At 40.7% G+C, this 24,123-nt stretch overlaps 1 protein-coding gene across 5 annotated transcripts in view; it reads left to right on the top strand.

Annotated features, from left to right (window-relative positions):
- PIEZO2 (piezo type mechanosensitive ion channel component 2) overlaps window positions 1-24,123 on the top strand; it is a 450,629-nt gene that overhangs the window by 83,928 nt on the left and 342,578 nt on the right. For all 5 annotated transcript variants that reach the window (XR_009345787.1, XM_059139043.1, XM_059139042.1 and 2 more), the window contains exon 2: window positions 891-986. Coding sequence is in view for 4 of the 5 variants with exons in the window: in XM_059139043.1 (XP_058995026.1) it covers window positions 891-986 (96 nt within the window). In the remaining variant the exon portion in view is untranslated. The remainder of the gene's footprint in view (window positions 1-890; window positions 987-24,123) is intronic.

Below are 24,123 nucleotides of genomic sequence, written 5' to 3'. Positions count from 1 at the left end.
GTGCTCATTTTCTTTCTGCATGGAACACTGCATGCGTTCTTCTCCCTGGATAATAATGAGGATGTTTATGGTAAAGGCTGGTATTTTTGAGGGTTTCCCGTGCATGAGATGCTGAGCCACAGTATTATTATATATCATTCTATTTATTCCTCGGAATGAGTCTATGAGTTAGAAACAGATATCAGGTCTGCTTCACAGATGGGGAAACGGGAATCTGGAGAGGGAAGGCACCCCCTTGAAGCAAATCTCTGGAGTTCTAGCTCTAGGACAAGCGATGCAGAAGAAGGAGCGTGGGGTCGGGAGTCTGGCAGACCTAAGGTTAATTTTAACTTGGTCAAATCCTAGTTGGGAGATTCAGGTGAATGATTATGAGTCTTTCTGAGCCTGAGCATTTCTAACTTAGAAAACTTAGAGGATTAAATGAGATAAATTGTGAAAAGCCCTGCCGTGGAGCACTGAACAAATATTCTTCTATTTTCTTTCTCTTCTGTCTCCTCTCTTCTGTGGCCAGCCTTACCTGAACACCCCAAACCCTCACCAGTCCTGTTGCCCTCTATATTTCTGTAGCCATTTTAATTTCTCCAGCTTCCTCCAATTGATGACTTGTTTCAGGACTACCTTCATTCAGGTAGTTTATGGGTATTGCCTTCTTGACTAGATTTTAAGAGCAGGGGCCATGCATTCTAATTCTGCATTTCTCATGATGTTCAACATAGTGATAAACACAGAATAAACGCTCAGTTTTTAGTTCCTAATTGACATACCGACTTGGGTTGCCATTGGATCCAGCGGTCCCTGATGCAGTGACCCACACAGGTCTCTGCACCCTGGGCCCAGCAGCCTGCCATTATTAATGACGTTCTCCCTCTCTTCTCTCTTCTCAACTGCAGCGTGTGCGTTCCGGTACAATGGGCTCTCCTTTGTCTACCTCATCTACCTCTTGCTCATCCCTTTGTTCTCAGAACCAACAAAAGCAACGATGCAAGGTAAGAGATGGAAATGCAATGATCCCCACCATGGGATGGTGCCCTCTAATGGATGACCGCATAATGGTAATCTGATGATCCCTACTGTGCTCTGAATGGATTTTGCTGGGCTGTTCGGTCCATCTTTATTTGATGGGAGAGATGCGGTCTGTGTATCATGCTGGTCCAGCCAGGAGCAGGCAGGAGGCATTTGGGCGGCTACAAGTTGAGTAGGGTGGAGCTTGCTGGTGACATGTTTTTGTCCCTTATACAGCTGTCCTCCCATATGAGTTCCCGAGAGGTTTTTACTGGCAGACCTGTGATGTATCTGGAACATTTTGGCTAGTTGAAATGAACTCAATGCATTTTCAATAAAATAAGGCAGAGGGTAGAGCAACTTTGGCACACGCTTTGCATACTGGGTTGTTGGGGAAAATGTGGCAGAGATGGAAAGGAGACAGAGCATCGTCTTACATTTCCAAGCCACGAAGCAGGAGAGCTGGGTAAGACCACGTCCCATCATGACTTGTTTATACATCAGCTGAGATCTCTCACATATGCCTCCAATGAGTACTAAAAGAGAGTAACCAGAGTCCAAGGGATAGTTTCTCAAGCATGTCACTGCAAAATTTTAGATCCATCTCCCATTGCTCTGCAAGAATCTGCAGGCACAGAAAAGAATGTGACTGTTTCTTCTAAGGCTCTCATTAGGAAGCATGGTCTGGCTTGTGAATTTATATATTTGAAGTCCTTCCACAAGTATAAACATTAAACCATACCCGATCAACTTAGTAGTTTAGTTTTCCAAACAATGCCATGAGAAACAAGGACTGTGCCCCATGTCTTAGGAGTCTGTGATGGCTTACCGTATGTATACTAATCTGGGGGGGAAAAAGGAAGTTGTTTTTAACCCCACCGACCACGTGGCATGGGAAAGGCCATTGGTTGTCCTCAACTCATGCTGGTGACTCTTCAGGAAAAGAAGTGAAGACTTGGTGTACCCAGAACAGCAAAGAACGGCTCTGTCTTTCCCACCTTCCTCTTAACTATTGCATTTAAACGCATATTATGTTTCCACATCTGAATAATTAGAACACACATGCTATGATGACTTTCCTGCCTGAGGAAGAACCTAAGTGACAGCTCTTCCAAGTCACTTAAATACTTAATGCAAAAAGTAAAGAGGATCTGGAAAAAAGTGAGTGTATACAAATCCTTGTCAGACCCCACCATCCCTGTTCATGGGACCACACACAGTCTAGCCTCATTTGGACAGTTCGATATTAGTAAAGACATTGAAACAGACTACTTTTGGGCTTCGGAGCCAAGATGATTAACATACAGGCAAGCTGTATTTCATGGCTTGGAGCTCATGTTTCAAAAAAAAGAAGGTATCATACACATTCAGGAGAAAGTGCTTTAAAAAGGAGATTCAATTAAATTACCTCTTGCTTTTATATCAAGGCGTCTCCTTATTATTTTATCTGGAAATCAGATAATGGGATTTTCCCCTTCAGACTTAGGGGACGGCACCGGGCTTTACCTTCTTCCCGGCTCACCAACCCTGCTTTCCATTGGGGTGCTTCCGTCCCTGTAGGAGTTGGTGTAAGACTATATCCAAAGTATGGGTTAATCGGCCCATTGTTTATAGCTAGGTGCACTGGGGACTGATGTCAGGAAGCTCAGAGTGAAACATAAAATCAAAAGCAAACAGCAGCTCTTCTCTGTGTAAAGCAATATCCTGAGTTAACAAAATGTAACTAGGTCAGTGCACAAACAAAGCACAATGACCCCCCACACGCCTCTGTTGGTGCTGCTCCTGGTGCTGGAGAGGGAAGCCCAGGGCTCAAAAGGGAAACCCACAGGCATCTTTCCAGTTAGGATTATGGAAGCGGTGTTGCCATTACATTCCTCTTTCCTGCATTTCAGTGCCAAGCAGTGTGACTGAGAGTCAACAGAACCTCATTTATTTATTTGTTTGTTTATGGAAATGCAGGCGGTCTCTAGGACACGGTGTCCCACACATTTTTTTTTAAGATTTTATTTATTTATTTTAGAGAGAGAGCATGAGAGTAGAGAGGTCAGCAGGAGAAGCAGACTGTGGGTCTTGATCCTGGGACTCCAGGATCATGACCCGAGCTGAAGGCAGTTGCTCAACCAACTGAGCCACCCAGGCGCCCACACATTTTTTTTTGAACATGTAGAACTTGCAGTCCAGGCATTGGTAAATCTGTGTTTTAAGATATCTCATGCTGGGGACTTCTGGAGATGTACAGTCTGGGACATCGAAGGTGACAGGGCATGGATGCAGGCAGTGATGGGTCTGGAAGAGTGACCGCCATGTGGCTTTTCTGGAAGATGTGGGCTCACACACATACTCGGAACTTCAAGTTCATGTTCACACACATTTCTCATGAATTGGTAAGAAAGTATATTGTCAGACTGAAAGAACCGTTAGCAACCTCCACACCATCTGCTCGAAGACAGTCTGCCTGAAGCCACAAGTAAATTTGGACTGCCTCTGGAGCCAAAGGCATCTGCGTGCATTGCCATTACCAGGACTACAAAATGACATTGGAATCTGCCCCCCCCCACCACCACACACACACCGTATTGGAAGTGTAGTGCAGACGTGTAAAAGTTACTCCGTGCCCCTCTGCCCTGCCTTTGGTCTGTTGGATTTATTTTTCTTTTGTGGGATTCTTTTTTCCTGTAAGTGTCTCCATAGAGGGCCCAGCATGTGGAGGGAGAATTTCCCAGTTGTAGCGTGGAGGGTATTCCTGTGGCTTTGTTCCTGGGATAGTTCTGAATGTAAACCCCAGTGTCTCCACTGTGATTTGGGACAAGGATGTCTACTTATTTTGATGGCGTTGGCCTCCGCAGCTCCCAGAACATCAGAGTGCAATGGGCATGCCCCCCATGCCTGTGACTTAGCAGAGATTTGTCACAAGGCTGGAGATGACTGCTTCCTAGAGGAGGGACGATCGGGGGCAGTCAGCCGTCATATGTTGAAATGGTATCAAGTGAAAAAAAGAATCAGAGTAAGCATGGTGGCTTGGCCACTTACTCGTGGCCCTCATTGGAACCACTGGGGCAAGAGTCACCGAACCTGTTTCGGCGACCAGTAGTAGATTTCCACCATGTGCCTGCTGTCTCTTCCCAATCACAGATGGGCGGGGCAGCTACCTGTCTCCTCTGGAGGTTTTAGGCGGTTCTTTCTTGGGTAGACCTGAAGTCCGCCTGACTGCATAAGGATACCGAAGCTGACTGCATAAGGATACTGAAGCTGACTGCATAGGGATACCCAAGCTGTCGTACCCAACCCAGAGCAAGAAAGCAGGAATTAACAGAGGCTGGAGGGTTATAGTCATTAGAAGATAACATAATTAGATTATAGTCATATTGTGATGGGATTGGCTTCGACGACATCATTTTGTGGGTCTTTTATCAATCGAGGATTTTAGAATTCTCATTTTTCTGTTAAAGATCTTCAGAGGTGTAATTATCTTAGGAGGATTGTATCAGTCGGGACCCAACCAGAAACCACAAGCCATTCTAGGTACTTTGAGAGGAACTGTGGTGGAGGGGGTGGGTTACCAAAGATGACGGAAGAGCCAAGAAGTCAAGAGGAAGGTTGGGGGACCTAGGTCTCAGCAGAGCAGGGAGGAATGGGGGGAAGAACAGAGAGGGGTCAGGAGCATAACTCTGAAACAAGAATCACCTGTGCATTTTTAGAACCATAGGAGGCAGTGAGGGAGCCGATCTGTGCAGACGGGCCATGACTGGCACTTTTCCTATTAGTCATGTGAATCAAATGAGACCCTTTCATGTTCAGTGTCAGTAAGCTATACCTATAGCTTTTCAAATGTGAGGGGTGGTGGTGGAGGAGATCCTCTTTCCCTTAATGCTGTTTTTCACCAGGCAAAACGTTCCTAGTTACTTAACAGTGATCGGCCCCCTGCCCCCTGCAACTCCACCTGGGTGGACATGTCCTGGAGGCACTTACCCCTGTCAGAAACTCTTTTAAGCCATGATGTGCAGGAAGCTGAGGTAGAAATTTGGAATCTCCTCTGAGGACTGAGGCACCCATTCCCCAGCCCCCAGAAGGCCTTGTCTGTAACAGCGCACAGTGGAATCTTTCACTGGAAATTAGTGGTTGAAGGGACTCACACATGCACACATGCACACACATACACACGCACATGCATATGCATGCACACATACACATGGTGTGCATACCATCCCATGGAGAGCAGGGACCTTTGATCTGCCATGGGTCAGTGTGCAATTAGTTCCCTCAAAGGACCTTCACCTCTCTTCTTGCCCTTTGAATTTCCCAGGCAAGTCATATTTTGGGGAAGCTTGTCCCTGAGCTCACAAGGCATCTCTTAGAAGCCACTCTCACCAGACTTGGAAAATCTTTCTACAATATTCAATTCTCTCCGCTTCTCCAACATTCTCTTTCATATCTTCCATGGGGCAGGGAACCCCAATTTGCCGTGGGATTCATGGGAAAATGAGGGAAGCCTGGTATCCCAGCTTTTTAGGGTTGAATCTGAAACTGAGCCAGAGCCCCACTTTAATACATTTATTTATTGAGTTTCCTTCTCTTCTAATACGTAAACTTCAAGATGGGAAAGATTGTGCTGTTTTGTTTACTGCTGTATTTCCAGGACACGGAAACAATGTCTGGTGTGTAACAGGCAGTCAGTAAATATTTATGGGATGAATGAATGAATGAATGAACTTATTCTCAGAGTCCCTCAATTTAGAAACATTTATAAAACAACTATAGTCCTATGCTTACCTCAGTATCCATAGTAGCAAACATCATAGAACAGTTTATTATGTATAACTGTCCTTCAGAGACAAAAGCTTAGGGTAGAATGGGCCATGGGACTTTGCTATACTAAATTTTATTGGGATCAGAGGATCATAAGAAATTTAATAAATTGAGGTGTTTTATGCTCTTACTTAAAATTATAGGCATTTTATTTAAGTATATAATACTGGAGGAAGGGAAATAAATAGTTTTCTGCTCTTTACCTAATGGTGTGCTTTGCATTCAGATTGAGACTGCACTTCATTAAAGAGGAACTCGTAAATAATTAGCTGCAGGTAGCCCAAATGTTCAAAGTTGAGGAGCTGTTAAGTTCTTTAACCAGACACAGGTTTCCTATATCTTATGGCATATTGAGTAGATCACATCAGCCAATATGGTGGAAGAGTTGTATTTTGTTTGGACTCTAAGCAATAAAACATATGAGATACGGAAGAAGAGCATGGTAAATGCTTGGTATAAATTGGCTAATAATAATATTATTATTATGAAGAACAACATCATTACTTTGAACATCAGAGTGAGCAAGATTTAGAAATCTCAATCTCATGTGTATAACCATCACCAATATTTATCTCAGGACTTTTCCTAGTGCTCTCTCAATATTTATTTAAGAATTATGTGATTTCCAGGCTTCCTTGCTAAGTAACATTCAAGTCAAGCAACGTGTTAATAGAGAGCCAATAACTCTATTAAGTGCATATTATTATCCGGATGCATGAACTAATTTAATCCTTGCAATGACCTTTGGAGGGGGCTGCTACTATTATTAAAAACTATTATCAAAAATCCTTACGGACAGAGACTGAATCCCAGGTGGGTTGAGAATCAGGCCACACAGGTGTCCTGTGGGGGACTAGGACACACAGGTGTCTTGTGGGGGGCTGTGCCCTCCTAGCTACTCTGTTGTTCTGACTCATGCCCAGGACAGAACAAGGTCCTCTGGAGATCTGCAAGAGACAAGGGAAACCTAGTCACTTAATAAGTACTTGTTGGCTGATAGATTACCAGGCTCTGTGTACATTGGTCTGGAGAAACAGTTGGAGTATATTTAAAGGAGATATTTGAATTTTCATTAGAGCAGATTGATGACATACATGTTATATTATTTACAAAATATATCTTATTAACTGTGACTTGTTATTTCTTTCAACAACTATTCATTGGAAGACCACCCTTTATATAGCACTGTGTTTGGATTTATGGAGGATAAAAAGGAGAAGAAAACAGCATTCTTCACTAGAGTAGCCTCCCAAACACACAGATATCATATCTCATCAAATGAGATAACCTCTTGCAAAGAGATCGTCTTTGTAAACCATATACTTACTCAGTGATGCTGTCATTTCTCTAAACCAATCTCACACTACTTCTTTGCAGTTGTATAAAGAGTTTGCCTTGAGTAGGCTCAACGATAACAAACCGTTGTCCTCTTAAGGTAGGTCTGATATGTACAACATTGGGTGTCAAGTCCAATGCGGGGGGGAGGGGGAAACTGATGATGAAATTAGTCATGTCAATTTTAGGAAAAATAAAAAAGGATAAAACCCAGAGTATTTAGTATAAACAAAGTATCTGAAGGTCATGCCTCATTATAAATGAGGTTTAAAGTTTCTTTGAGTGAGAATACCACTGCTGATACCCCCAGATGACAAATACACATGGACCATCTTTCTGTGATGGATACATGTAGATGTAAAGATATATTACCTCTAGGAGGTCATTATGAAATGAGATACCCAGATGAGAAGAAACCTGAAGGAAGCAGTGATTACTAGATTTGCTCTGGAATCTTGACTCTGATAGTTAAGTAGTGTCTTCTTGAGCCAGACCAGAGAATCAGATGTAATATCTAGAGATGTGTCTGAACTGAAAGTGTTAGTAATAGTAAAAGTAACCAACTTTTATGTCACAGGTACAGTTCCAAGCATTCCCTATATCGTAATTTAATTAAAAGATGTAACAATGATTTATTGAAAAGGCAGAACCTCCATTCTGTAGGAAAGTGGTTCCTTTTTTCTATGGAGAAAAAACGCACATATATTGTGAACTAGATAATAAATCCATTTACCAAACTAGGAATGCCATATACTAAGGTACTGGTATTATGACGATCTCCTCTTTATTAAGGCATGTGGGCAAGCCACATTAATGAGACTTAGTCATATTTTGGCCAGTCCAGGTGCCTGTTGTCCTTTGCCATCTCACTTCACCAAATCCTTCCATGTGTCCGCAGGAGTCCTTCCCCTTAAGCTGGGATAGACTGCCTCCTTTCATGAACCTGACCGTAAATCCTTAGGTTTTGACTCTGTAAATGTTCAGCGTCCAGAGCCTTTTTCAGTTGGTTCCAACAGGAAATCTTACATCTTTTCATATACTTTTGATAAATAATAGTTCTAATATTAGAGGCATACATCTAGCAGTAGCGTGAAATTTGCTATTTGCTAGAAATTGCTTCCGTCTGCTTGCTTGGTCCTGCCAGTAAGTTACCTTTGCTAATGTGTTCTTTTACAGGCTGGCAGATAAAAGCATCTTATTTTACTAGCACTATTCAATAAGTACAGTCATTTACTTATTGGGGGCTACTTGAGTAGGCATTCTCCAAGTTATAAGACAAAAGCACTCTCTGGGCAATATTTACTGTTGACCCATTGTAAGAATAGCTTAGAAGCCTCATCATTTCCTCAATTCACACGTGATATGTTTACATTACACACACACACAAGCACAAGCACACACACACACTAAGGCAAATAGAGATGATTGTTGTCTAAGGTATGTAATTATTTCTAATGACAAAGTTATCTTCCTATCTCTTCTTCTGAGGGCCTTCTTTCCAAATGTTCGCCAAGATTGGGCAACTCCGTGAGAGATCAGAACAAAACTCCCAGTGGTGAGAGAAAGGGAAGGACCTTGGGTGTCTGCGAGGATCTTTCTTAAATTTTGTCCTTCAGTTATGATGGTTAACTCCTCCTGGAATAGGTGAGGCGCAGGTAGTGGGCCCATTTCTGTGTCCAGGTCAGTCAGATTGCCAGAGGAATAATGGAAATGCACATTGCTAACCATTTCTGGCTTTGCCCTCCAATATTTTTCAATTTATGGTTTTGTGGAGGAGACATTTTTCTTCCCTGTGATAAAAGGAGTGAGCTCCTGAAATAGATATATTTTTTCCTAAAATCACTTTGCTTTGTTATTTTGAGCAAGGTACCAATTTGCCTGGTATAATTCCTTGCATTTACACACACAACTTACTAAGAACGTATTTTTTTCTGGTCATTGGGATCTCTTTCAACATTTCGCAGGGGGACACAGTTAGAGAGGGTAGTAAAGGGGAGGCTTCACTATGCCTTGGTGACAATGGTGAGCAAGTGAAGTTTTTAGTGGGCTGAGTTAACTTTTGTAAATAATCGCTCAAGTTATTCTAAGATGATAGGGGAGAAAAAAAAAATCCTTTTTTCTATCCAGCTCTGAACAAGCGTCTTAGTTTAGGAGGAAATTGTATTGTACTAACCATAAGAAGTCAGTGTGTGTGTGTGTGTGTGTGTGTGTGTGTGTGTGTGTGTTTGAAATAACCATCATCATCAAAAGACCTTATTTTGAGGGTCTTACCCAGGATGTACTATGCCCAAATCATTCACAACACCCCAAGAAAAGAAGAATGATGTTCAGTTTGCCTACATGAAGAGTCAACGAGGTCTGCTAACTTGTCAAAATGTGTTTAGACGTCAGAGAGGAAATAGTAGCAGATATTTAAAACTGCTTGCATCTGGTTTTTGTTAAAAACACTGTTAAGTCTTTATACCATTAGACTTAATATTACTATATTTTATTATGTCATAATAAAGCAAAAAGCAAGAATATATTTAATTGAGTAAATTATTAGGTATTTTACTATGCTCACCACCAAGAGGAGTGCTAACAAAAATAATGAGATGCTTGTTTCTTGGATTTTTTGAATGAATTTATTACAGGTCCTTTTGGGGATGGTACAGATGTAATATTCTGTTGTTTCAAATTTGGCAAACCCTGCTCAGTCAGACACAGGGACTTTCAGGGAATATACATGTAATTCTTGGCTCATATCTTATGCCTAGGGATAGGTTTTCAGAAGTGCGGCAGTTTTGGCTTTATTTGACTATGATATATCAGACCTGTAATATGGCTTTGGCTGTTGTTCAGATGCTGTCCTATCATTATAGTGAGACAGTTCACCTGAACTGATACCAGTTTGTTGACCTCATCCTTAAATTACCATTCTTTTGTTTATTCATTTGACAAACATTTATGGGTGCCCTCCCCCCGCTGCCGTCGGGACTTGTACTGAGCAATCGGATATAGTAAGGTAGATAGTACAGGCTCTCTGTCCCTAGGATATGAATCCAGCTCTGCCATTTATTAACTGCATGGTCTTGGGCAAGTTCCTTACATTCTCGGGAGTCCTTGACACTGGTCTTAGGTATAATATTTAGAGACCTACATATGGGGAGATCATGTTCATGGGAACCTAGTTCTGGGACATGTGCTGAATAGGTGGACAAGGAGCTCTAGAAACCATAGATCCTCTCCTAAAGTTTTTATTGTAGTTGACATCACTGTTATATTGGTTTCAGGTGTATAACACAGAGTAACTCAGCATTTATATACATTATAAACTGATCACCTCCATCCATCTGACCACCATCACTGTACAATATCGTTACCATATCATTAACTCTGTTCCCCATGCTCCACATTGCATCCCCATGACTTATGTTTCCAATAACTGGAAGTTTGTACTTTTACATCCTCTTCCCTATCTAGTCTATCCCCTACCTTCCTCCAGCAACCACCAGATTGTTCTGTTTCTCTAAGTCTGCTGTTCATTTCTGTTTTAGATTCCATATATAAGTGAAGTCATACAGTATTTGTTTTTCTCCATCTGACATATTTTACTTAGCACAGTATCCTTTAGGTCCACCTGTGTTGGCACAAATGGCAAGATTTCATGCTTTTTATGGCTGAGTAATATTCCACTATGTATCTCTAGTGTGTGCGGTTTTTTTCTTAGTCCATTCATCTTTCAGTGGATGCTGAGTTTGCTGCCAAATCTTGACTAAGTAATGCTACAGTGACAATACAGTGCATTTCTCTTTTTGAATTAGTGTTTTCATTTTCTTTGGATAAATATTTAGACGTGGAATTTCTGGATCAGATGGTAGTTCTATTTTTAAAATTTTTTGAGGAACCTCTGTACTGCTTTACACAGCGACTGTATCAATTTACATTCTCACCAGCTGTGCACAATGACTCCCTTTCCTCCATGTACACAGAAAAAATGGTATCTCATTGTAGTTTTGATTTGCATTTCCCTGAGGATTGAGGATATTGAGCCTCTTTTCCTGGGTCTGTTAGTCATGTGCAGGTTCTCGTTGGAGAGATGTCTATTCAGATCCTCTACCCGTTTCTAAATTGGGTTGTTTGATTTTTTTTTATATTGTGTTGTATTAGTCCCTTATATATTTTGAATATTATTCTTGGTTATATCATTTGAAAATATCTTTTCACAGTCAGTAGGTTGTAGTTGCCTTTTTGTTTTGTTGATGGTTTCCTTTGCTACGTAGAAGATTTTTAGTTTTATGTAGTCCCATTTATTTAGTTTAGCTTTTGTTGGCCTTGACTAAGGAGACCAATCCAAAAAATTATTGTTAAGACTGATGTCCAGGAGGGATTTTTTGTTGTTGTTGTTTTGTTTTTTTTAATTTCCTATTTTTTTTCCTAGAAGTTTTATTGCCTATGTTTTTTTTTATTCCCCTAGAAGTTTTGTACTTCTGGTCTTATATTTAAACCTTTAATCCATTTCAGATTTTTTGGCATGTGTCTGGTGTAGAAAGTAGTCCAGTTTCATTCTTTTGCATGGAGCTATTCAATTTTCCCAACACCATTTATTGCGGAGTCTTTTCCCCAGTGTATATTCTTGCCTCCTTTGTTGAAGATTGGCTGTGTAAGTGCGGGCTTATTTCTGGGCTTTCTATACTGATGTGTGTGTCTGTTTTTATGCCAGTACCACACAGTTTTGATTACCATAGCTTTGTAGTATAGTTTAAAGTCAGGGAGCATGGTATCCACCTTTGTTCTTCTTTCTCAAGATTGCTTTGGCTATTCAGAGATTGGTTTTGGTTCCATACTAAATTTTTGGATTATTTTTTACAGTTTTGTGAAAAATTCACATTTTGATTAGGGATGGCAGTAAATCTGTAGATTTCTTTGGATAATATGGACGTTTTAACAATAGTGGTTCTTCCAGTCCATGAACGTCTTTCCATTTATCTTCAATTTCTTTCATCAGGGTCTTAGAGTTTTCAGAGAACAGGTGTTTCATCTCCTTGCTTTAATTTATTCCTGTGTATTTTATTCTTCTTGATGCAATTGTAAATGAGATTGTTTTTAAAGTTTCTTTTTTTCTGGTAACTTATTACTTGTGCATAGAAATGGAACAGATTTCTATATTAATTTTGAATCCTGTAACTTTACTGAATTCAAATAGTGACAGTTTTACTATTTTCAATTTCGATGTCTTTTATTTCTTCTTCTTGTCTGATTGATGTGGCTAGGACATCCAATACTCTGCTGGATAAAGTGGCAAGAGTGGACATCTTTGTCTTGTTCTCAGTCTTAGAGGAAAAGCTTTCACCTTCTCACCATTGAGTATGATGTTAGCTTGAGTTTCATATATGGGCTTTAACTTAAAATAGACTCTATACACATAGGATTTTACATATGAACCTCATGGGAACCACAGACCAAATGCCTGCAATAGATACACAAAGAATACAGAAAGGAATACAGATGTAACACCAAAGAAAGTCACCATATCACAAGGGAAGAGTACAGGAAAAGAAGAAAGGAATAGAGAACTACAAAAACTACCAGAAAATGATCAACAAAATGGCAACAAGTACATATCTATCCATTGCTTTAAATGTAAATGAACTCCAATCAAAGGACATGGTGTGATTGAATGGATGAAAAAATAAGCCCAATGTGCTGCCTGCAAGAGACCCATTTTGGATCTGAAGAAACACACAGACTGAGAGTGAAGGGATGGGAAAAGATATTCCTTGCAAATGGGAATGAAAAGAAAGTTAGGATAGTAATACTCATGTCAGACAAAACAGGCTTTAAAAGAAAGACAATAGCAAGAAACAAAGAAGGGCATTACATCATGAGAGAGGGGTCAAGCCACGAAGAGGATCTAGCATTTATAAATATTTATGCATCCAACATAGGAATGCCTAAATATGTCAAGCAAATATCAGCAGACATAAACAGAAACATCAACAGTAATATAATATTAGTAAGGGACTTTAGTATCCCATTTATATCAGTGGATAGATCATCCAGACAGAAAATTGATAAGGAAACATCAGTTGTATTTTATTTATTTATTTATTTAAAAAAATTTTAAAGACAGACTGCCACATGCAGCACCTCATTTGGATGTGTCTGGAGTCCTGGAAGCTTGAGTACTCTCCATTCTCCTACAAATGGACCTGAGAGCTTGTTTGAAGGTTCTAGCAGGGGAGCACAGCTACTCGTATACCCTTGACCAAAGAACGGTCCTCTCTTCTATCCAGGAAGGTCGTCCTCTTTGACTAAGTGCACAGCTTCGGGAGGGACACACATAGCAAGAGGAAGGAGGAAGGGTACACCTGCCTAGCCTGCCAGATCAGCTGAATCAACCCTGGCGATCAATGGGGTGACAGATGTCACAGCCAGATCGTCCTCACATCTGAAACATCAGCTTTAAACAACATATTAGACCAGAGGGATTCAGTAGGTGTTTACAGAACATTCTTTGCCCAAGCAGCAGAATACAACATTCTTCTCAACTGTGAGTGGTCCATTCTCCAGGACAGATCACATGGGAAGCCCTAAAAGCAGTCTCAATAAGTTAAAGAAGATTGAAGTCATATCCAGCATCTTTTCTGATCATAGCATGAAACCAGAGATCAGTTACAAAAGAAAAAAATGAAAACAAGCAATATCAACAACAAAACATCACAGAAAAAACACAAACATGTGGAATTAAACATTATGCTACTAAATGCTACCCAACCGGTGGTCAGTCAATGAAGAAACTGAAGGGGAAAATCAAAAGCTACTTTGAGACACATTAAAATAGAGGCCCAACAGTTCAGATTCTTTGGATATAACAGAAGCACTTCTAGGAGGGAAGTTTACAACGATTACAGATCTGAGGAAACAAGAAGAATCTCAAAAAATCTAAGTTATAACTAAAAGATCTAGAAAAAGAAGAACAAACAAAGCACAAAGTTAGTAGAAGGAAGGAAATAATAAAGCTCAAAGAGGGAATAAGTGAAATAGGGACTGAAAAAACAAAAACAAACAAACAAACAAAAAAACACCAAACAACAGAAAAGAGCAATGAAACTAAGCTGGTTCTTTGAAAAGATAAGTAAAATTGATCGACCTTAAGCCAGACTCATCAAGAAAAAAAAAAAAAAAGAGAGAGAGAGAGAGAGAGAGAGAGAGGTAGAGAGAGGCTCCTTTTACTTTTTTTTTTTTTCTTTTAAAGATTTTATTTATTATCAGAAAGAGAACAGGAGTGGAGGGGATGGGTAGAGGGAGAGGGAAAAGCTGACTCCCCACTGAGGTGGGGCTCCATCCCAGGATCCCGTGACCATGACCTGAGCCAAAGACAGATGCTTAACCAACTGAGCCTCCCAGGTGCCCTCCTTTTACTTTTAAAATGTATTTTCCCTTTGAATATGTTCAACTGATTTGGTATGCTTAAGTATGTATGTTGAGGCAATTTATTTCAGTTTTGAACATGGTTTGCTTCAAAGGCTGGACAAGACTAATTTCTGATTAATTCACATGTTAGGGAGTCTTAAGCAACCCACCTGTGTTTGCAGAGATTTATACAAAATAAACTTTTGGGATGAAAACATACATTTAACCTTTAAACAGGGCTGATGATTAGTTATAAGTTCCATGCCAGGCAACACTCCAAGCTTTCTAGACTGTAACTCCTTTAATTCTTACAGTGCCCTTATGAGATAGGATTTAATAATTTTGTATTTTACAGATAAGAAAAACTGAGAAACACACAGAGGTTAATGAATAATTCCTGAAATGAACAAGGTTTAGATTGATTCAATGCGGGAGAGCATCTAATATAAATAATTCAGTTACCTACATAGACGTTTCCCTCATCTGACTATATTTTATTATTAAACTAATATAGAGTGAAAATAGATTACGCATCTTTTCTAGTTGTCTTGTGACAATAAAGTAGACAATTATTGTCCTGTAAATCACTTTCCAGTATATTTTGTTGGCATTAAGCAGGAATTAGGACACTGAGCATATTGATACAAAATATGCATTAATTGTTGCTTGTTCACCGAGTAAGCATCACTGAGTGTCTGCAGTGGGTCAGGCAATCAACTTGTAACTGAAACCCTGATTCTTGTAATCATACATCTCACCATTTGGTCTTTCTTCCCTCTCTCTTTCCTCCCTTCCTCCTATTTTCACTCTCTCCATTATTTTCTTTTTAATTAATTTTGCCCAAGTCTATTTTCTACATTTCCACTTGCCAATTCTATATGCATTTAAAGAACACTGGGGAAAGCCACGAATGTTGTACTCCAGAAGCAGCCACTTCCGGAGGGCTAGAGCCAGAGCTGTCAAGCTGGGAGACGGACACTGCGTGGGCTGGCCTGGAGACTCTGTCCAGAGTTCCAGACCTGGTGAGAGGAAGGCCTAGAGTCTGTGGCCTATTTATGTATTGAGGATTGCACATGTATGTTCTGGAGTGGTTTCAGATCATCAAGGTAGCCTCTTTCTTCTTTGTCTAGAACCTGGCCAGCCATGATTGTTGTTACAGGATCCCTTCCCATTGGGTGTGAAGCATTGTCACCCTCATGTATCAACCTCTTCATCATTGATCACCATCCTTTGGGTTTAATAGCATCTGCAGAATGAAAATTGCTCTTGCATTTGACCTTGCCGATCTCTCCATCTCCCTCCCCAACCCACCCCCACCCCGCACTGGGAGCAAGGATGGGCATCATGAGAGACACCACAGAGGAGGTGACTCTGGGGTAGGGCTGGTGGCAGGGGGATACATGCTGAGAAACAGGCAGCTCCAAGGGTTCAGACAGGCCCTGTTCCACATTGGGTTCTGGCCACGAGGACTTATGGAGACTGAATTCTGACCCTTGTTTTGCTACCTAAAAAAATAATACTCTAGTGCGGGACCACTTGCTTCCTTCCAGAGGCATGGGTGAACTAAGAGTGGCCTGCAGAAAAAAGTAGCAGAGCGTATTATTTTTTAATAATTATGGGGTTTGTTTGCACTGTTTCATTGTTTATGTATAACACCCAGTGCTCCATGCAATATGTGCCCTCCTTAATATCCACTGCCAGCCCCCCCCAAACCCTCAGTTTGTTTCTCAGGGTCCACAGTCTCTCATGGTTCATCTCCCCCTCCAATTTCCCCCAACTTACTTCTCCTCTCTATCTTCCAATGTCCTCCATGTTATTCCTGTGCTCCACAAGTAAGTGAAACCATATGATAATTGATTCTCTCTGCTTGACTTATTTCGCTCAGCATAATCTCCTCCAGTCCCATCCATGTTGATACAAAAGTTGGGTATTCATCCTTTCTGATGGAGGCATGATACTCCATTGTATATATGGACCATATTGTCTTTATCCATTCATCTGTTGAAGGGCATCTCTGCTCTTTGCGCAGTTTGGCTATTGTGGCCATTGCTGCTATGACCACTGGGGTGCATAAGGCCCTTCTTTCCACTACATCTGTATCTTTGGGGTAAATACCCAATAGTGCAACTGCAGGGTCATAAGGTAGCTCTATTTTTAATTTTTTGAGGAATCTCCACACTGTTTTCCAAAGCGGCTGCACCAACTTGTATCCCACCAACAGTGTAAGAGGGTTCCCCTTTCTCCACATCCCCTCCAACACATGTAGCTTCCTGCCTTGTTAATCTTTGCCATTCTAACTGGTGTAAGGTGGTATCTCAGTGTGGTTTTAATTTGAATTTCCCTGATGGCTAATGATGATGAACATTTTTCATATGTCTGTTAGCCATTTGTATGTCTTCTTTGGAGAAGTGTCTGCTCATGTCTTCTGCCCATTTTTTGACACGATTATCTGTTTTTTGGGTTTTGAATTTGGGAAATTCTTTCTAGATCTTGGATACAAGCCCTTTGTCTGTATTGTCATTTGTGAATATCTTTTCCCATTCCGTGGGTTGTCTCTTTGTTTTGTTGACTGTTTCCTTTGTTGTGCAGAAGCTTTTGATCTTGAAGAAGTCCCAAAAGTTCATTTTTCACTTTTGTTTCCTTTGTCTTTGGAGACATGTCTTTTTTTTTTTTTTTTTTTTAGATTTTAAAAATTTATTTATTTGACAGGGAGAGAGAGAGACAGATCACAAGTAGGAAAAGAGACAGGTGGGGGTGGGGGAGGAAGCAGGCTCCCCACCGAGCAGGGAGCCCAATGTGGGGCTCAATCCCAGGACCCTGGGATCATGACCTGAGCCAAAGGCAGAGGCTTTAACCTACTGAGCCACCCAGGTGCTGCTGGAGATGTATCTTGAAAGAAGTTGCTGTGGCTTTTGTCAAAGAGGTTATCGCCTATGTTCTCCTCTAGGATTTTGATGGATTCCTATTCCACGTTGAGGTCTTTCATCCATTTAGAGTTTATCTTTGTGTATGGTGTAAGAGTGCCTTGGGCACATTTTAGAGTGATGCACTGTTTTACTGAAGGTGAGCACTCCCTCACTCAAAATGTTCCTGTCAGGGCCCCCTCCTAACTTCTTCAGCATTCTCGAGAGATGCCATTATGTGCTTTCAAGCTGTAAGGTTCTTGCCTGCATCTGCCTGGAGCAGCCTGGCCATGCAGCCTGGCCATGCAGGTGGCAGAATGAATGACTGAAGTGGTCCATCCCTGCTTTATCACAGAGTGGGAGTTAATAAGTGCTCAGGTTATTAAGAGCCTGAGAGACAGACAGAAGGGAGCAGAGGAAGTGGCTGATAGCAAGGCGAGGTCCTCAAAGAGATGAGTAATGGGCAACAAAGTTGCAGGATGAGAGTCTTGTGATCATGTGATCTGTTACCACCTGGCACTCTCTCTTTGTTCCACGGGGACTTGTCTGCAAACTGCGCAGTAGGTGAGGACTGATGACCTCTTTCTCGCCGTGCTCATTCAGCAGCTGGGTTATTAGAAAGCTCTGATCATGGACAGAGGCTCCAAAGGCTATTTTTTCATAAAAACGAGTGTTTAGCAAACACTTGTCTTTTGGAGTGAGCGGCAGACATGACAAGGTGCTGACTGGGCTGTGTCTGTCTTTGAATAGCAGGAACCCGTTCTATCATTCAGCCATATGTCACTCATCAAATATTCAGTGGCTAGAGCTTTTACAAAGGCTTTTTATAGGTGCGTGCACATGCAGCAGGGAATAAGGAGACTGAGCTTCTGGAAGCTGGGCTTGGCTTTTTTATTTGAGCACCGACTAGTTGGAAGGAGGGAGTTGGTAGGGGAATGATTACCTGGGAAATCTAAAAATATTCATGGTCCAAGATTTTGCTGATTTTTTTTTAATTGCTTTGTTTGTAAAACCCTGACAGAACCTGAATGACCAGGTGCCCTACATTTATTCCTGGGACCACTTATTATAGGAAGATAGAACTATATTGAGTGGCCAGGGCAAGACAGACTGCTGATTGATTGATTAACTTGATTGAGTCATCTGACAAATATTTATGAGGCATTTACTTTTTGCAAATAGGATAGAACCAGTAGGACGACAGGAAGCCAAAAGCAACATAGCCCCTATAATCCAGATTGACTCTCTAGTTGGTGATATTAGATTAAGTGTATGTTTAATTGTTTAAAGTATGTTCTAGAGCGTTAAATATAGTCAATCCTCAGTATTCAAAGAGTCTATATTTGTGAATTTGTCTACCTGTTAAAATGTATCTGTTAGGTCAGAATAATGCTCCCAGGGCTTCTGTGGTCATTCATGGATGTGTGCAGAGTGGCAAACACTTGGAGTCTCCCGCCACGCATGTTTCCAGTGGAGGAAGAACGAGCAGAAACTCTCCCTTCTGGCTTTAGCTCCCGGGCTGTAAACATTAGGTGTCTTTTCTGCATTTATTTAGCGCCATATTTTCCACATTTTGTTCTTTTCGCGGGTGGTGTTGCTGTTTAAAATTCCCCGCCCATCCCAGTCCCAGGTAGTGTTAAAGTGCTGTCTCCTGTTCCCAAGTGCAAGAAGGAAGTGAGGGGCTCTACAGAGAAAGTTCCTTTATCACGACAGGTTTGTTTGGCTCTTGAGTCACGGTGCTGTCGGCCATGAGTTCGGTGTTAATGAATCAGCACGATATATTAAATAATGTGTCTTTAAACAGACATGCACATAAAACAAGGCTCTCTATTGATCGGTTGATGAAAATATTGTAACCAGAGATTCTCAGGAACTTGACCCTGTGTTTTTCTCCTAGGAACAGCGGTTAAGTATTCTCTAATTCAGTGTTCATGGCAGCATGATAGAACCTAACTCCCTTGAATAACAAGAATTAATTGTATAAATTTTTGTGCTAGAATGTGAGTTCTTAAGTATTGCTGTCAGAATTTTCTTTAAGGTGAGTTGTGTTATGACAGTGTGGAGGTTAAGTGTGGCTGAGGAATGCCTCTATGAAGTTGTTCAAACTCCTTCTTTGGCGAGGAGTTCTCCAATTTTCATTTAAGTCTCTTTTCTGAATTGTTTTCTTAGAGGCCTGGAATTTTAAACTTCTCTGGAAGTGCAGTACTATATTAGATTTGCGTTATCCTTATAGACGGTGTGTGTAGGAGGGAGGGCAGAGAAGCTTGCGCTTTTAACATTTTCAATGTTTAAGTAAACTATCCATTAATTTAGTAATAATAATAATAATAATGTTTTTACATTTTACAAAGACTTCTATTTTTTTATTTCTATAGCATTCCCAACATTATCCTAAGAGATTGGTATTATTATATTCCTACTTTACAAATGAGAAATAGGTTCAGGTTAATTTGCTAGATGTTTGTATAAATATCTAAGTATATATATACTTAATGTATATGTACTATATATGTGTATGTATACACTAGATACGTAACTGTATATATAAATCTTATATGTATATTTATGTATATAAATATATATAAACTTTCTCCTAAGTTTTTCTATGCCAATTGCAAATCTAATGAATCCAAACTGTGAAACGTGTGAAAGGAATGTTAGCAGGAATCTTGGATAATGTCAGGACTAGCATATCGCTAAGATAATTTTTACTGATACTATTTTGTTTATTTAATTTTTCAAAATTTTATTTATTTACTTGAGAGAGAATGTGTGAGAGAGAGCAAACACAGCAAGGGGAGGAGCAGAGGGAGAAGGAGAAGCAGACTTCTTGCCAAGCAGGGAGCCTTGTGTGGGGCTCTATCCTGGGACTCCAGAATTGTGACCTGAGCCAAAGGCAGATGTCCAACCATCTGAGCCACTCAGGTACCCCAACTGCTGTTATTTGAAAACATATCAGTAAGCTCTCTGTTTATTTCAGGAAGTAAATATGATTAGGCAGAAAATGGGTACCTTTTATCCCCATGAATTTCATGAATGTCCCTTAATTCTCGGGTTTTGAAGACCCTGTAGGTTTGCTCTCTCTCACAACCTCTGTCTTGCCTACATGGAGGTAAAATGTCCAAAAAACATGCAACTTATTGATAGTCTATATATACATATGTGTATGTAATTATTATAATTACTAGATAAAATGCAGTATGACCTGTTACAGTTGAATTTTAGATAAACACAGAATAGCATTTTTGTATGATTTTTCCCAAGTTGCATGGAACATACTTATTAATACTACAAAATTAAATTATTCATTTTTTTGAAATTCACATGTAACTGGATTTCTTGCATTTTTCTCTGCTAAATCTGGTAACCTTGATAATAATCATATGTGTGTACATGTGTGTATGTTTGTAAAAGAAGGAGATAGTCCCTACTTTTTCAAATCACCATTTGCTTGGCTCAATACAGGCATCATACAGGTAAGCATTTCTAAACTCTACAATTTTCACTTTGATGCAAAATGTTGATTTCCCCCTCCAACTGTTTATTTATATAGATGTTTAGCATGTTAACAACAAGAGAGATTGAAAATTTCAGCAGGCTGAGATTATAGTTAGCTAATTAAACTTATATCTAGAATACACCTTTATATGTCAAAACACCTTTTTGATAACCTTTTTTAGGGGGTCAGAGCCAGCTTACTGATAAAATTAAAACTGAAAGTTATCAGCAGAATACTCTAAAGATAGAGTTTTCCTTATCTTATTTAACTATAAATTTAATTCAACTTCAGAGGCTGATTAGGGTCCTTGAGTTACTTTCTTAGCTTCAAGCCCCTACATTTTACCATTAAACTGCCATGGGTTTGATGACTGGCATTCCTACCCCTGCCCCTCCCAGCTGCGTGATCACATCCTGGCGGATCCTCCATCCAACCCACCCGTCCTGCCGACAGTGACAGGTGACTCTCTGATAGCTTCCTCTCAGGCTCTCAAGAGATCCACTTCATCTCCATCCTTCCCCTTGAGACTTCTAACAAATCCATTTCGGGCAGCATTCCCTCCAGATCATCACTGTTCTGAGGACAGGCCCCTGAGGAATCCTTGGTGGTAGTGGTATTTATTCACAGTCCAGTGAGTGAAGCAACCAAACTTCCTTTTCCCACACTGGCCATCTGACACTTGGCCGCTGTGCGGGGCGGTGTGTGTGGGGGGTCTACGTGTACAAAGTGCGCACAGTCTGTGCCCCGGTGAGGAGGCGTGTGTGTGTGTGTGTGTGTGTGTGTGTGTGTGTGTGAAAGAGAAAGAGAGAGAGAGAGAGAGAGAGAGACTGACCTTGTGTGACTGGGCTGTGATGGCTGTGAGTTCTCCTGAGATCAGAAGGGACAGCAGATGATGGGGGCAGTCACCCAGGGTCTACATTTCTTAGTACCTTGTTTGGTCAGAGGCAGGTTTTCTCGGTTGACCCGAAGGAAAACACGTGTTGTAACTCTCAGGGGAGAGAGATGGTTATGGTGTGCTCCGCGTTGCCTTCTCCACAAACACTGCTAGAGGATAACATCTTTGTCAGAGAGGACATTCAGCCTTTATGAATAGTGAAATAGATGTCATGGCAAGAAAATGGCCAACTAGGAGCTTGGATAAAATGGCTGTCTCTAGAAAGACAGATGGGACTTAGCTGTAATGGGTGAACAGATGCTCTAAGAGTTCAGTTCCAGGTGTAATTTTTGATGGGTTTTGCACCAAAGGGCCCTATAGATACTAAGTGAGCAGCTGTTACTCCACTGGAGAAATGGAGGAAGTTGCAAGGGGATTATTTCCTTACAGGAATTTTAATTTAATTTTCCAAATTGCACAGCAGTCACATTTTTATAAGTTGTATTAAAGCAACGCTGATGTGTCATGTTTTCTCACATTAAGAAGACCCATTCAATTGACATAGCAGAAAAATGATGAACACATTTAGTCTAAACACAAAACGACCACAGATGTGGGGAGATAATATGGTAAAATAAACAATGACTAACATCATGATTTCCTCTGGTTCCGGCTATTTAATTTAAAACCCCATTGACCTTTAGAGACAATGAGAGTGGCTGTCTGCAGGACGGGCTGGGTTCTCTAGTGCTGTTTCTGCTTTGCAATCATGGCTTTGTCCATTCATGAGCTCAGGGCCATGCTGCCCAGCTCTCGCCTCTTCTAGGGTGCAGACCTTCCAAAGCTCCCGAACTTGGTATTGAATTGTTCGTTCTTTTCATTCCCAGAGCCCTGGGATTAAATCTGGGCAATTTGTGAGTCACGTAATCTCATGCCCTTAGCAGCTCCTGTGAACTCCCAAGTGTGCATATTTTGGGGCACATATCACTGTTCAGGGTTCCCCTGGCTTGTTACCCCCAGAGAGTTTGGAGGCAATGATTAGAACAGTTTAGTGGAATGCAAAACACTTGACGAGTCATGTTCTAGAATTTTCTTCAGTTTTCCCACCTGCCACGGTCTGTCAAAGTCACAGTAGCTGACTCTCTCTCCTTACTGTGACATTTTCAAATAGACAGTAGAACATTCTGGGCTCTGAACAAGTGTCCGGTCAGAGAGAGGATTCTGTTTCCACAAGAGGGCGCCACATTGCCCAAAACCGTTCCCCAATGGCTGGTTTTCCCAGCCTTTTGGGACAATTCCCAATAATCCCATTTAATTGGCTTCATTTATACTTTCCTCTGGAAAAATAAAGATAATTTTCAGTAATACTGTATACTGAGTATTATTTGACTTGAAATTGCAAGGAAAAATCAGAATGTTTTTGGAAAGGTGACAAGCAGAACACAGCTTCATGAAAATCAAACTTACTAGCAAGAAAAGTAGCACTAATTCAAGAACTGACTTAATGATGAAACCAAAATATAATCATTCCCTCCAAATTGAGGATAACTACGGGGCTGGGGACCAAAGAGCCCGAGAAGAGATTTCAGAAAGGGAAGTACACTGCCCTAAGGACAAAGGCAGAAAGTAACCTTTATGAGTAGGTACATAGGTGACAGTAGATTGTATTTTCTGTAAGAATGATAGAACCCAGCACATTACGAAGCATTTCCAGCCATATCCTTCTGTGCTGTCATTCAAGAATAGCAGCGAAATATCCACTTATGGAACTAATTTCATTATATGGCAGACATGCGATGCAATTATTTTATCAATAGTGAAGATGACAGTTATGTTCTCATTATGTTCTCATCGGCATATTCATTATCTCCGAGATATTTATTGGAGATTTTTAAAGTTAGGATAGAAGATACAGAGAAGTATAGAGAACCCAGTGTATTGAAACTCAAGGAATTTACCATCTAATTCTGAGATTCTACTTGGAAATCATGTTAAATGACGTCGCATTGCGTCAATAGTGGGAATAATCACACAGATAACTAACATTTACTGTTATGTAACTAAAGAGGGTGAGCTTGTCCTGGATGGTGAAGAGATCTACTAAAAGTCCTGATTTTACTTGGACAGAATTAATATCCCATCCCTCTTTCAGACCACGTTTGGCCCATAACAGATCTATATGTTTTTTATGGCTTCTCCTAAAAAGTGAAAGCAGGTCCCCATGTCACCTGTGAAATGTGTCTGTGTTTTTCTGGGCTACTGTTTATCTAAAGGCTGTTTTTAACTATACAGCTCTGGGTTAAAAAGTA

The sequence above is a fragment of the Mustela lutreola genome, chromosome 11, assembly GCF_030435805.1.
Source record: "Mustela lutreola isolate mMusLut2 chromosome 11, mMusLut2.pri, whole genome shotgun sequence".
In the NCBI taxonomy this organism is placed as follows: domain Eukaryota; kingdom Metazoa; phylum Chordata; class Mammalia; order Carnivora; family Mustelidae; genus Mustela; species Mustela lutreola.
Note: the sequence above shows the minus strand (reverse complement) of the source record. Positions and strands in the feature narration are given on the sequence as shown.